General features: G+C 35.3%; 1 protein-coding gene across 1 annotated transcript; it reads left to right on the top strand.

Moving 5' to 3' along the window:
* The first annotated feature begins 353 nt into the window (after window positions 1–353).
* On the top strand, window positions 354–12,279 carry FEM1B (fem-1 homolog B). Its single transcript, XM_051980787.1, has 2 exons — window positions 354–616; window positions 5,839–12,279. The coding sequence occupies exons 1-2, from the start codon at window positions 369–371 to the stop codon at window positions 7,472–7,474; spliced, it is 1,884 nt and encodes a 627-aa protein (XP_051836747.1). The 5' UTR covers window positions 354–368; the 3' UTR covers window positions 7,475–12,279.
* Window positions 12,280–15,675: the final 3,396 nt, after the last annotated feature.

The raw sequence follows: 15,675 nt of genomic DNA, 5'->3' as shown, positions 1-15,675 counted from the left end.
GGGAGGGGTCCGGCCCGAGGCCCGGGGCGGCCGCCGCCATGGAGACCCCTTCAGCGGGCGCCCGGCGCCTCGGGGCCAGGGGGCGGCCCTGACGCTGTCCGCCCCGTCGGGGAGCGGGTCCTGGGACGTCCCCCTGCCCCCCCTCCCGCTTCGGCCGTCCGCTGCTCCCCGTGCCCTCGGCCGCTCCCTCTCCTCCTCCGGCCTCCGCTGCTGCCCCCGAGCGGCGGCGGCGGCCCCCTGTTGAATGGGCGGTGCGGAGCCGGGTCTGAGGCGCTGGCGGAGGCGGCCTCGAGGGGCAGGCGGCGGCGGCGGTGGAGGAGACGGAGGAGGCGGCGGCGGCGGCGGCGGCGGCGGCGGCGGGGGCTACCATGGAGGGCCTGGCCGGCTATGTGTACAAGGCGGCCAGCGAGGGGAGGGTGCTGACCCTGGCCGCCCTGCTCCTGAACCGGTCCGAAAGCGACATCCGCTACCTGCTGGGCTATGTCAGCCACCAGGGAGGGCAGCGCTCCACGCCGCTCATCATCGCGGCGCGCAACGGGCATGCCAAGGTGGTGCGCCTGCTGCTGGAGCACTACCGAGTGCAGACCCAGCAGACTGGCACCGTCCGCTTCGACGGGTACGTACCCCTGCCCACCCCGAGCCCCAGCGTCACCCTCCCCCCTCCTCACGCCTCCCAGCCCGCACGGCCGCCTCCCATGCAGTTTCCCAAGCACGGGCTTGGGGCCTCGTTCGAGGCGTGTTGTTTGCCCCGGCGGGGCTGGCCCTGGGCTAGGAGGCAACGATGGGGTCATCAAGTTACATGTTACTCCATCTCTGTGCTGGGGAAGGCCCTGTATTGATCACCAGGGAAGCTGGAGAGTTCCAAAGTTTAGCTATTCAAGGTAAACGTTAGCACATCCATAATGAGGAGGTACATTACATATTGTGATAGAGGGTATTTTTACTTTTTGTTTGTTACTATTTTTGTTAATTGATCCCAAGTACTCAAACATTTTTCTATCTTTTATTTTAATTACTTAAAAAGTTTGTCAAAAATTCTACCAAAATTTACATTCCTTTCCCCAAATTCTATGATTTTTTTGGTAGTTTTAAGAAGAAAACTTTTCTTACAGGTTTTAGATAAAAGGAGAATATTTGAGAAAGTTATGGTTGAAACATTTGATAACAAGCATTTCATTGGGGTTTAACGTCTTATATTTATCGTTAATACAAAAACAACATAGCTGTAATATTTCTTATACCACCTTTATCACTTTCACTAAATGTTCATGATGATGACTCTTGTCATATGCACTACGTTTTCAGTATTTTTCCTTCTATCTAATGGCAAACCGAGCTTGGTGATGTTTAAAGATACTGGACTCCCCCTCAGTTCAAATCTTATTAGCTGAGTAATCCTGGGCAAGTCATTTAATTTCTTCTGATCTCAGTTTTTTTCTGAGGGCGTTGGACATGATAAAACTCTCAAGGTCCCTTTTGCCTCCCTACATCTGGGAAAGAGATTGATAATGATGTATGTAATCCCTGGACCAACTTTGTCTAGCATCTTCTCAGCTACTGCCATCTATCCAGTGATAACTTATTAAGGACATAATCTGAATCTGATCTGAAGAATGAATTTTAAAAGTGGACGAATGAAAATAATATGGAGAAGGTTGCTTGATTACTTGTCCATTTCAAGTTCTAAGAGCAGTTCTTAAAAAAAAATTACCAGTGTTTTAAAAAGGGGAGAAAATTGAGTCAGACCCATAGCAACCTAATTTATTTGTATTGGTGCATATTTTTTTGAGACTGTTGCTTCTTAAGTTTCCTCATTTGTAAAATGAATATTTTAAACTAAATAACCTTTGATAACCTTTGATGTCCCTGCCGGCTCTAAATCAGTTATCCCAAGTCTCCACAGGTTAGGGTTATATATCTACTTCATAATTCACTATGGAGCCATCATTTGCGAATTTAAAAGCCTTTTAAAGTATATATGGCTATATTTCAACCTATAAAATTATTTTTACTAGTTTACTAGACATTGTATGAATTCATTTTATATATTTTTTTCAGTCAAAAAGCATTTATTTTGTGCTTTTTATACTTAGACCTCTTTTTTTTACCATGGAGGAGATGGAAATGCTAAGGAAGTCAAGATACTTGCCCTCAACAAAAATACAATTTAATTTAATACCCCTTTCTGAGATGTAAGTCAGATCTCAGAAAACATGATTTTATTTAAGTTATTAATCATCCTCTTCTTCCAGGAAGCCTTACCGTAATCCAGCTGTTTATGTTATCCCTCAATTTACTTCATTTTCATTTTGATCATGTTATGTGCTTTCTTCTTTCTTTTTCCTTTCTCCCATTGGAATATAAGTTCCTCATGGACAAGTGCATAACACACACACACACGTATCCCCAGTTGCAAAAGGGAGGACTAGCTTTGGACAGTTTGTGGGAAGATAAATACAAGACTTGAACAAGAATAAGAATTCTTGTCTGGACTGTGGTTTGATCTGTAGAAAGGAGTAAAGATGTCATTGTGATCACAGATTCATTGAAGTTTTGAAGTATTTTCCCAATACCTACCTGGCACCTACTGGGGGGGATAAATAAATATTTGTTGAGTTGAATTGAAATATATAGAAAACACTGTTATTAGATGTTGATTGTGATACAGAATAATAGACATGGTCTCTGTCTTTATGGAGCTTAGTCTACTAAACTTTTAAATATAGTTTTGATAATTGGAACTCATGGACCTCTTTTTTTTTTTTTTTTTTTAACCTACTTATACAGCTCTAAGCTCTTTCTATAGTTTTATCGTCATCTTGACATTTTGCTATTTAGAAAAGGTTAGACTCCATCTGCAGATTTCAAAGTTTCATTTTGCTTTCTTTTAAGACTTGTTTTCAAAAATGTTAACATGAGCACCATGTAAAGAACATGAGGCTCACTTACCTATCCCCTCTGTGGATGGCTTTTGAAAGGTACTCAGCAAAAACTTCATTCTTTTATCCCGGTGGCATTCTTAAGAAGATGGCCAGGCTGAGTTTTTTGGTTAATATCCATGCATAGATAGTGTAAATGGTGATTGTTGTAGTTCACAGAGCAATAACCTTTGGGATTTTCTCCTCCTTATATGCTAATAGATAGAGGAGTAGGACTGAAATGGTTATCAGGAAAGGTTTCTTTAGTAGAAAGTGAGAAGAAAAATTCCTAGGAAAGAGAAGCTGTTAAATAAGAATGTTATAGAAAATGAACAGAACAAAGGGAGGGTGATATGTCATGTGACCCCTGGAATATTATGATGGCAATCAGTTCTGAGGGACTGTTGTTGGCTTGTACTTTTAAAAAAAGCATGTGGTAGGGAGCTTTGTGAGGAATGGGAGGGGCAGTGAGATGAAGTTCTGAAGGCTTTCTTTTGGGTGCTTTGGTATCATTAGCACTAGTAATTGAAATGAGCTTTTATGGGGGGAAGTGGTGAGAGCTCCATCATTTAAGCTCTCTAAAATTAGATTGAAGGAGTCAGTGAGCAGGGTATACTTCTGAAAACTTGGATCTAATAAATTATTTAATAAATGATTGTTAAAGTCTTGATTAACATTAAATACTGATCACCTACTAAATAAGGTTTTTCCTTCCCAAATTCTTGTGATGTCATGAAAAAATTGAAAAACAAACTAAATTTGTAGGCAGATTATTTTCTGTCTTGAAGTTGTATTTTCCCTAGTAAATCCTTTTTGTTTGAAAATTTGAATACTAGCTTATAATCTTGAATCTAAAATAAAATGCATAACTGAGAATTTGCACTATAATTTTGGTTTAATTTTAGAAAGCTGATTGTTTTTCAATAAGGCCATATTGCATATATGAATTTTCTGTTGTTAAAAATACTTGTAGAATTGTATTTGAAGCAATGTACATTTTTGCATTTAAAGCTAATTAGCATATAAACATCTTTTGTATGAATCACAGATAGAGTTCTCTATAATCTGGTATTCTCTGTTATGCTTCAGATTTAGATATTTCTAAGTTCCCCAAGGCTTTAACATTTACAAATATGAAATACTTATATAATGAATTTTATATTCATTTACCCTCCCTCATTTTTTTCTTTAGATTTCTTTTTGTAACCTAACCAAAGATGTATAATTTAAATGTTATATCTTTTGTGATACAAATAAAACATCTTGATTTTATGCAGCTAAAGGAGCAAGCAATTGAAATTATAATGAATGACAAGAAAAATTTAAATTAGTTTTCATCATTCTAAGCTTTTACCTTTTACATAATGTGAAAGTCAATTTAAAAAATATAACATCTCCATGTTTCTAATAGTTTAAAGTTAATGTAGCTGGCATATAGTAAATTTAACTTTTTAAAAAAACATTGCTCCAGGAAAACCAGTTAACAGTACTTCTAGAAAATCTGATATTTTAAAGTAAAAATTTTTTTTAAGGAAAGGTATTGTGAAATGTAATGACAAATTGGGGGAAATGTTATAGGATTGTATTTTTTTTAATGCAGAATGCTATTCAGTACGATTCAGTTACATGTTGAATATATGCTTAAGTTTGCTTCAAATAATTAAAAACACTTTTTCTTCAAAGTAACTTGTTTCCTTAAATCTTAAAAAAAAAATTCAGAAGCTTTTTGCTTTTGAAAAAGTTTGCTTTATCGTTTATAAAATGAAAAAAATATTATTTATTACAAAATTGATATTCTATTTATAGTAAAATTAAAATAGATTTTGTTTTGCTGCTGTTTGGTGCTAGTAATAATATTCATGGTAGTGGAGTTGCACTATTTTTTTTTTTTTAATCATGGAACAAAATTTGACCAGTGCTATTATAAAATTTATGATATAGTGAGATATTTTATAATGAGGCTTATTAAGTATGTAGTTTTAAAAAATATATATCTATATATATGTACACATATATATATCATGATATAACAGTAAATTTTACTTTAAATGTTGTTTTTGTTATTTATAAAAAATTCTAATTGGTCTAGTTATTGTAGTGTTCCTGGCAGAGTTTTACATTTTCACATAGAATCTTACCTATTAAGTCTAAAAATGATTAACTCTCAGTTCTAGGGAATTGACTATATAAGGAGAAAAAATGATCTAGAAATAAGCAAGAGGTCTAGTAGCTAGATAGAAGATAGTTTGTTTAGGCTTATAAATTCCTTATCTAGAGGTTAAGTGGACCTGTTATAAACTGAGGTATTGGGCGGGGGGGAACTCCTTTATTAGGGAATTAGGTGGTATTAATATTGATCTTTGGAAAGGGAAATACTAGAAAGACTGGAAAAGAGGAAGATTGGCACCCATTCCTATCTTGCTTCCCACATGTCAGCCCCAAAGAAAATTGTGTTAGGTAATTGCTAATCTTTAGTAATAATTTAAAATTTACTACAGACTTTCCAGAGTTAATTTCAATTTTGCCATGGGGAAATTTGTCACTCTTTCAAGCACCATTTCAGGGCTTTGGTTTATTTATAAATAAGTTGAATACTGGCCTAATACATTTGTCTTTTTGGTATGGAGGAAAGAGCAGTTGGATTTGGAGTAAGAAGATCTTTATTCATGTTGCAGTTCTTCTATCATATTCTACAAATATAACCACGGCAAGTTATTGAACCTCCCTGAATCTTAGTTTCCTCAGCTATAAAATAAGGGGATTAGACTGGATAGTTTTAGGATTCTGTCTAAATCTACCTACCCTTTTGATTTTATATGCTTTTTTGTAGAATTTTACAAAAAGTATATCATTTAAATTAGGAATTTGTGTTGTACTCTAAGGTATTGAATTTCTAATTGTTTGCCTTTTACGTTTATAGTTATGTCATTGATGGAGCCACCGCTCTCTGGTGTGCAGCAGGAGCTGGACATTTTGAAGTTGTCAAACTTCTAGTCAGTCATGGAGCCAACGTGAACCATACTACAGTAACCAACTCAACACCCTTGCGGGCTGCATGCTTTGATGGCAGATTGGACATCGTTAAATATCTGGTAGAAAATAATGCCAACATCAGCATTGCCAACAAATATGACAACACTTGCCTTATGATTGCAGCTTATAAAGGACACACGGATGTGGTCAAATATCTTTTAGAACAACATGCAGATCCCAATGCCAAAGCACATTGTGGGGCTACGGCATTACACTTTGCAGCAGAAGCTGGGCACTTGGAGATTGTACGAGAGTTGGTGAGGTGGAAAGCTGCAATGGTGGTGAATGGCCACGGAATGACTCCGTTAAAAGTAGCTGCTGAAAGCTGTAAGGCAGATGTTGTTGAATTATTACTTTCTCATGCTGATTGTGACCGAAAAAGTAGAATTGAAGCTTTGGAACTTTTGGGTGCCTCATTTGCAAATGACCGAGAGAACTATGACATAATGAAGACATACCACTATTTATATTTAGCGATGTTGGAGAGATATCAAGATCGTGAAAACATTATTGAAAAAGAGGTTCTTCCACCCATTGATGCTTATGGAAATAGAACTGAATGCAGAAATCCTCAGGAACTAGAGTCCATTAGGCAAGACAGAGATGCTCTTCACATGGAAGGCCTGATAGTTCGTGAACGGATTTTAGGCTCAGATAATATTGATGTTTCTCATCCTATCATTTATCGGGGGGCTGTTTATGCTGATAACATGGAATTTGAACAGTGTATCAAGTTGTGGCTTCATGCTTTGCATTTGCGGCAAAAAGGTAACAGAAACACTCACAAAGATCTTTTAAGGTTCGCTCAAGTTTTCTCACAGATGATTCATCTTAATGAACCGGTAAAAGCCAAGGACATAGAAAGTGTTTTGAGATGTAGTGTTTTAGAAATAGAACAAGGGATGTCTAGGATGAAAAGTACTCAAGACGCTGATATCCACACCGCCTTGGACAACTATGAATGCAATATTTTTACCTTTTTATATTTGGTGTGCATCTCCACAAAAACACAGTGCAGTGAGGAAGATCAGTCAAGAATTAACAAGCAGATTTACAACTTGATTCACCTTGATCCCAGAACTCGAGAAGGGTCAAGCTTATTGCATCTTGCTGTCAACTCTAATACCCCAGTAGATGACTTCCACACAAATGATGTCTGCAGCTTTCCCAATGCACTAGTCACTAAACTGCTTTTAGACTGTGGTGCTGAGGTGAATGCTGTTGACAGTGAGGGAAATAGTCCTCTTCATATTATCGTTCAGTACAACAGGCCTATCAGTGATTTTTTGACCTTGCATTCTATCATCATTAGCCTAGTGGAAGCTGGCGCTCACACCGACATGACAAACAAACAGAAGAAGACTCCGCTAGACAAAAGTACAACGGGGGTGTCTGAAATATTACTTAAAACTCAAATGAAGCTGAGCCTTAAGTGCCTGGCTGCCCGAGCAGTTCGGATTTATAACATTAACTACCAAAACCAGATCCCCAGAACTCTTGAAGAGTTTGTTGAATTTCATTAGGTGACTGGATATGTAAAATCTTTAAATGTGGTGCTAAAAAAGTAAAGGACTTTAATCACAGACAATAGAATTACGTGTTTATAAATTCTACTTCTCTATCCATTACCCTTCCTTTCCCTTGGTCCTATCCTTAGTTCTATATATGGTCTCTCTTGCTCAGACAGGAGTCAATTATAAATAACATCCCAAGGAAAATCTTGGTATAACCATAATATAGTGTCTTTGGATATTGGTCAGGTTACCTCTCCCTGCCTCTTTTTTAAAGGAACAAATATAAAATATTTTGTTTAATCGTACTAAGGTACATTTATGATTTGCAGTTGATAATGTTTTAAACAGCTATGTACAAAGGTATTTCTGTTTAAAAGCCTATCTCAACATGTGATCTATGCAGCAGTTTTGAGGATTTCAAGTTTTCTTTTAGAGAAAAGGAAGAACTAGAAAATAACATGATAAAAGTAATCCAGTGATTCAATGAAGTTGCCCATTATGGTTGTCAGTTCACACAAACAATTGGCAGGTTTTTTTTTTTCCCACTCTTCCAGTGATCTTTTTTTTTTTTTTTTGAATGAAATAGAAACAACACATTAAAACATAAAAGAGGATTTGGAAAAATACAGGATTAAATTATTGTGGATAAATATGCTAATCTAATAATGGTTGCAAATTATAATTCAATCCATTGAAATTGTTGCAGTTTGCTATGTTGAATGTGAGAAGGAATAGTAACAAAAAACAATTTGAATCTTTTTGGAGAATGTTGAAGAGGAACTTCTAGAAAATAAGCAGGCTTTTATTCTCAAACTCTTTTTCCAGTAGGTTGAGTTCTAAAATTCTTTGTTGATATTTTCATATGATTTGTACAACTTGAAACAGGCAACATTTGAACTAGAATTTCCAGTAATGTGTGAATTATGAATGTTAGCCTTTAAAATGAAACAGATTGTCACAACATGATTGTAAGTCCTGTTTCATGCCACCTACCTTCACTACTCACTTTACCCTCCTGTGGTGTCTTCCTTTTGAATATGAAAACCACTTTTCCAGGGGGAATAGCTAGTGCCTCCCTAAGAAGATGCTTATGACAGGTGAAAGGGAACCTGGATACTTTTAAAAACATTTTTTCTTTTATTAGTCTCTGATAAAGGTAGAATAATCACAAGTGTGGTGTGAAATGAATTTTTTTTTTTATGATGAAAAGTGATTTGTATAATGTTACTTTGAAAAGGTACTTCTGTCTGAGAGCTATAGATTTTTCAACAATTGAATGTTATATTTGTTCTGACAGGCTATTTGGAATGTTTTGTTGATTGTTTTTAACTGCAATTTTTAAAACTGTCAGATTAAAAAAATATTTTGTGATTAAAAAAAAAAGTAGACCAGAAATTCAGAGGGAAGATACACATCTGAAATGTGAATTTAGTTTGTAATAACTCCATTTCCTGTCTGGTGCCAAATGAACTACTCAACTACTATAAGTGTGGACGTGTAACTTTTGTTTAATGAAAAATTTTTTGGTTTGTCACAATTCCAGACCCTCAAATGAAAAAAAAAAAAAACAACCAACAACTGATGTTTTAATTTGTGTTTTATATGTGTATGTTGCTTTGTGTGGGGTAATAATAAAGGTTCCAATTTAAGCAGTGTAGAACAGAATGACCAAGCCAAACTCAACCACCTGGGGCCTTAAATAGTGCAACACCACAAAATGAAATGCTTGTTTTTTTTTGGTGGGGGGAAGCATGGGAGGGATATTAATTCTTTTTTCCTTTCAAGGATGTTTGGGGGGAAAATGTGCAAGATAATTTTACAGTTATGACAATTTTATATTTGTGTGTCTTTCTGCTTCAGTTAGAATTATATGGATTATGAATTGAGTAACAGTAATTGATTTTTATTTTGTCTAAACTAAGATTTTATGAGAAAAGTTTTCAGTCTGATTTGGTTTAAATGAAATATTTTAATAATTTTAATTTTAAAATTACAGGCCTTGATCCTACCAGTGAGTAGGTAGCACTGTCCCTTATTTCTTGGTGCTCTGAAAAAGGTTACAGTTCTGAAAGAGGATTAGTCTATACCTTCTTATTGTTAGGATCAAGTTCTTTATATTACACTCAAGGGCCTTCTTATTTTACGGTTCCAAGGAGCAAATGGGATCTTCTTGGCACTTATTTGGTGATATTATTAAAGTTGATATGTTCTTAAGACACCAAAATTAAAAATAGCAAATATATTGTACTTCTTTCACTATATTTGTTCTAGAATTTAATTCTGCACCTTTTTCCCTGGACCACAACTGTGTTATACTTTGCTAATTTGTGATGTTCCTATAAAATGATACAAATGATCACTTATGGATATACAGGCTTCTGTAGGTTTAAAAAAACCCCAGTTATTTAAAAAAGGGAGGACTAAATGCTGAGAACGAGTAAGGCTGTATTGATTACAATGCTGGCAAAAATAGGAGAAAGTATTTGATAACATTTGAATAAAATATGAATTGCTCCAATGTTAATTGGTAACTAATGTACTGTTATTTACAGTAGAACTTCATTGCACTATATTGCTCAGGATGTAATTCCAACTTGTAAAATAAATTAAGATATGTATTGTAAAATATCTGTATAAAACATTCTTGGAACAAGTGATCTATAAGCCTGTTTTTGCTTTTCTTGTTTTGTTTTTTTATATAGCTGATATAAAGTATGTTTGGCTTAACTCTTCCCAAACTCTCTCAACTTACAGAAAAAAACAAAAACAAAAACTACCAAACAGAAAATAAAGCTGGTATTTATTAGTACCTTAGCTTTCTTCATACTGTATGTTGTTCATTTTTCAGTCACTTGCACTGGTTTGTGTTCATCCTTTGGTGTGGGGATGTCCTGTTTTGTCAATATTTTTAAAATACTATTACAGATCTCAGAATTGCTTTGTGCTGCTCAGCAATTGCCATATATGTTTGCACATAACTAACGGCCTAGAAGTACTTTCAGAAACCACAAGAAACTTGTTGGGATTTTGCCTTATTTTAACACATCTGGTAACAGAATTTTGTACTTAAATGGCTATTTAATCTGAGGAATGGACAGCAATTCAATGCCAACTGACAAGAAGTATGGGAAAGTGTGAAGAAAAGGTCTGTTCTTAAAGCTGAAAACATGGGTTCTCCAGTGCACAATTTGGATTTCACAATAAGAATTGGTATTGTCTTCCCAACAAATAGCCTTAAACATACCACCTGATCCCAGCTACTATGTTGAATGGGAACTTTAAAAAAATCATGGTCATCAAGTTTTGATTTTTTTTCTCCCTCTGTACATGGTAAGAGGTATGTTTCCAAATACTGGAAGTTTAATGACAGCTGGTAAATTTTAAAAGGATGTTCTCATTACACATTAACTTTGAGTAGCTGGATTGGATTTTTAAGATAGTTTGGGGCAGAACCTATATCACTGTTAATATTTTTCAAAGAGAAATCTAAAGTAAACAGCACCCAATGGCCAGTTCTTCACTAGAATTGGGACTAGAATTATTTGGATTATTCAGGCTACTTCCATTTTTTTGTACTTTTCAAGCAGAAAGTTTTTTCGAAAAAAACCTAAATTATCCACATAATTGTTTTAGATCTCCATTTTGCAGGCAGGAAAACAGTTTGTGGATGAGTTAGCAAGTAAATAAAGACAGGTAAAACAAATATAAAGGGCTTATTTTTATGACAACTTGTTTTTATGCTTCTAAAAATAAAATAACTACTGAATACAGTCAGTATGTCATTGAACAGCAGAAGTCAAGGTACTATAACACTAAATGGATCATTTTGTAGTTTGTTCAGTACAAAGGTATTCTGCAGTATCTTAGGGCTTTGTCTTCAGCTCTACTCTGAAAAGCTGTGGAGCTTGAAGAGAAAGGTTTTTTAAAAGCAGAAAATTGCTCATAGTTTAATGGTAACTCCTAAGAAGGTATGCCAGGTTTCAATGCCATTTATGTTGTAGGCTTTTTAGCAAAATTGCTCACATTTGGGTAGATTAATAGGTTGCTCCCTTTTTTACATGAAGGTAGAGCTACTCTTCCAGCCTTGTAAACTTTCCCTATTGTGGGATCTACAGTAGTTATTACACCGAGACTGCTAGGAAGAAGATATATTAGTTTGTAAATTGTAAAATAAATATTGTGCTGTATTCATGTTAGAATAGTTGAATTTTAGTTTTGCATTACTCTTTAAGGAAGGTACAACGATTTTATAAATTGTGAAGTGTGTCCTGACATCTGTGTGCCAGGTTATGATACTGCTAAATGATTAGCACCTTTTCAATTTGGGTTTCATGCTGGGAATACAGGGTCCAATATGTTGTAGAGGTAGGATCTAAATCAGCTCAGTCAGCTTAAGAAGGCATTATTAGTGGAGACAAAATTAAGCTTGCAAGCTATAAAATGAAAAATTTCTTATTTTAAATTTGTGATTATTGTCCGTTGTTTATGGCTTAAAGGCCTCTTAAGAGTTGGAATGTTAGGAGAGAAGGGTAAATGAAAACTGTTCTTTCCTATATTGTGTACCCTTTCTTTGCTGCAAAACTTGGAAGTGGGAGAGACAGGGAAACTGTATAGGCTGAATCTAATCTCTTGGAAAGTCTTTTGCCTCTGGCTTCAAAATTGCCTCACCCTTGATACCCTTTTAAGATGATCTGCATTGCTGTACTCCAGTAATTTCACTGTGATTTATAACTTACCAATGATGTCATTCTGTTGTGCACTTTTGTCAAATTGTTTACCCAATTTTAATAAAGAGAGTAAACCTGTCAATTGCACTAGAACCCTGTTGATAATTTGTATACTGGATAGTATTTTTTATTTGAGTTTTATGACACCCAGGAACTCTTCTATTAATCACTTTTATGGAAACAAGATGGGTTGAAAAGCTCAAGTAATTAGGAAAACAAAAGTATTCTGTAAAGAAAAGAAAAGTATACTTACTCAGTAAAGATTAAAACTTTTTGAAGTTGGTCATTTTTTTCAGAATGCTCTAACTGGGGTCATCTTATGTGACACCATGTGATCCAAACAAGGTGAACTTTATAGCAATGAAGGATCTCTCATACCTATAATTCAGAGTTTATCCTCCAGTTAGGCTGCCAATTTGGTTACAATGGCCATAGGAAACATCTTGATAAATCTTTCTCAGTATTATCTGCTTTATTAAATGATGGCTATTTTGTTAATGTAGCATATTACTAGACTAATAGAGAACAGGTTTCCCTCCATAACTTATTAGTTTTTGTTATGTGAGATAGATTATGAATAAGATTGTGTAATTGGTGCCTGTAGTCAGATTTTGAGGGAAAAAACTATTTAGAAGATTTAGTCTGCACATTCCCATTTTTTCTTTTTCCCTCTCTCCTTCCCTCCTTCCCTCCCTCTCTCTCTTGAATTCCCTCCCTCCCTCCTTCCTTCCTTCCTTCCTTCCTTCCTTCCTTCCTTGTGCAGTTCTAAACATTTCCATATTCATCATGCTGAACAAAAAAATAAGAATAAAAAAGGTGAAAATACTACAATATTCCTTTTTCAAAGCCAATTTAGCAATAAGAAATTTTGCATTTAATTGAGACAATCTTTTGTTATATGAAAGTTTGAATTTTGGCTCATCTGGAAAATAAGTAACTCTAGTTCTGTAGCCACTATTGCTTTAGTTAGTGTTCAGGAGTTCTTGAGAGATAGTGAAAATGCAAACTTGTTGAGACAAGATGGCTTGCATTTGTGAATAGTTTTAAAACTCTTATTGTAAATAGGTTTTCTAATACCAATTTTCCAGTAGTGGAAAATGGTATCTTGCTTTTTATTGAATATGATTACTAAGTGCAATCTAATTTATAAAAATTAGAAATTTTTGAAAAGAAAAGATTGCATACTAAATGTGGGGCTTCTAAACAAACATCTGCTTAGTGGGAAAGTTTTCCCAGTTTTTCTGTGCCTCAGTTTCTATCTGCAAAGCTAAAGGAATATATGCTATTACCACAGTTAAACTGTCTCTAATGTCTAAGCGCAGTACATTGTTGATGTAAGTGTAATCTTGAGATTGATTTCTGGGAAATTTTAGGTAGTATTAATCTAGAATAGAAATCTGCCTGAACTAAAAAGCAGAGATTAAAAATATGGTCTAGCCTGTCTTTTAGTTAGAAATAAGGGATCATTCAATTTAGGGGCTTTATTCACTCAGCCCAAAGGCCAGGAGAAGCCTGGCCACATAGTACCTAGCATAACAGATGATGGTTTGTATTGAGCAATTAGATAAATAAAGTCTCCTTCTGAGTATAGTTTTTATGGCATTTAAATATTTTAAATGTAGCATTTTTTGATGATTAAAGATAAAGGAGAATTGAACCCCAAAGTTTTTAGACATGAATTGGGGCAACATCCTGCTTCACATCTACATTATAATAGTGTTTTATGTGTACTACAGCTGTCCCTTCTGATGTAGGAAGAAGAGGTTATACTCATATAAGTTGGGAATGAATTTGGGGAGTTGAGCAAGTGACTTTTTGTAGCTCTGAATTTTGGGATTAAGTTTCCCTTTTTTCCAGAAAGAATTTCAGAATTTCATAGTTGTAAGGGACCTCAGAAGCCGACTAATCAAATCCATAGCGGAAAAGAATCTTCACTGGAGTATTAATCAATAGTCATCTAGCCTTTCCTTGAACATATCTATCTTCTGAGGCAGCTCATTCTACTTATTCCAAGAGCTCTATTAGGAAGTTTTTCATGACATTAAACCTAAATTTTACTTCAGCTTCCACTCATTGGTCTAGATTTTTCCCTTTGGGGTCAAATAGAACAAGTTTAATTTTTGTTCCACATGACAGACCTTCAGATATTTGAGGAAAATAATCACTTCACATACTTTGTCAGTTTTTTTTTTCCCAAACAAAATATTTCTAATTCCTTAAAACTTTAACTTTAAACATGCATCATTTTCTACAGATTTGTTCTTAAAAGATCTCTTCCATAAAGATAAAACATTTGTGTACTCTAAAATGTCTGTGATTTCATCAATTTGGGTATTCTACCAGTATAGATCACAATGCCTTAGTTAGTCTTTATGAGTTAATGAATAAGTTCAGGAATTGGAGAACAATAAGAGTTAACATGTCTCAAGGGACAAGTTCCCAAATTTAGCACTTAAAAATTTTTTTTTTCCCCTCCAAAAAACTATCACCTAATGGTCAATTTTTAGTGATGAGTCTTTCTGAAATGAACTACATTATTCCTCAGACAAAATTTATATACTACATCACTGGGTCCATACTTAGTTTTCTAAGTTTTCTAAGCCAAATCTTTATGTTCTGCCTTTAAAGGCAGAGCTTTTGCAGACTCAAAAAATTTAGATCTGAAAGGTTATCAGGAATCATCTAGTTCACTTCATTTTAAACATAAGGAAGTGAGACCTACAAGGGTGAAATAACTTATCTGGTGTCAGATAGCAAGTAACAGAATCAGGAATTAAACACAGGCCCTCTTCACTTAAAGTATGACTTTCCTACTCTCAAGCATCCTGGATTACCAATATATTATTATAAGGCATCAAATTTAATCCATTGAAAAAGATACTTATAACACCAGGAGTATTTTATATTTATATAGAAAATTGAATGAATATATTTTGGAAAACTTACCTGTGTTCACACCTTCTGTATTTCTCCCTCCTTTCTCCCCTTGCCCACAATACATCTTCCCTTCACCCAGCAAACTAAACTAGACCAAATAGTTACACATGCATGATGGTATTTTTCAAGTCCCAGATTGATCACAGTTTATCTCCAAGGGGGATACTAATTAAAGAAGAAAGAACAACTTACTACCCATTAGAAGATAATACTATATAGGTAATATTTGTGATATTCTCCCTTGAAAAATAATCTGGGAATTAGAGAAAAATGTTATAAAAATGAGTCCAAACTAGAGAAGACAAGATTACATGTCAACTATGTCATCTATGTCACAACTAGCTCTATTACAAGATACTAAAGAATGGAAGAATGGTTTGCTGATTTATCCTGTGATAATAATGAAAGGTAAATATGCATCATCCATACGATTGTGATTCTTTAGTCTCTCTGTACCTCCCATTGTGTGTGCTCTTCCTACCTCAAAATATTGAAGAAAAGTGAACCTTTTTGTCTTTTGAATTAATGATCCTGAACTTTGGAAGA

Source organism: Antechinus flavipes, chromosome 2 (genome assembly GCF_016432865.1).
Source record: "Antechinus flavipes isolate AdamAnt ecotype Samford, QLD, Australia chromosome 2, AdamAnt_v2, whole genome shotgun sequence".
NCBI lineage: Eukaryota > Metazoa > Chordata > Mammalia > Dasyuromorphia > Dasyuridae > Antechinus > Antechinus flavipes.
Note: the sequence above shows the minus strand (reverse complement) of the source record. Positions and strands in the feature narration are given on the sequence as shown.

Excerpts from the sequence above, each read along its gene's own strand:
- FEM1B (XM_051980787.1), top strand. The coding sequence starts at position 369 with ATGGAGGGCCTGGCCGGCTATGTGTACAAGGCGGCCAGCGAGGGGAGG. Across the intron at positions 617-5,838 it reads GGCACCGTCCGCTTCGACGG|TTATGTCATTGATGGAGCCA; the intron begins GTACGTACCCCT and ends TTACGTTTATAG.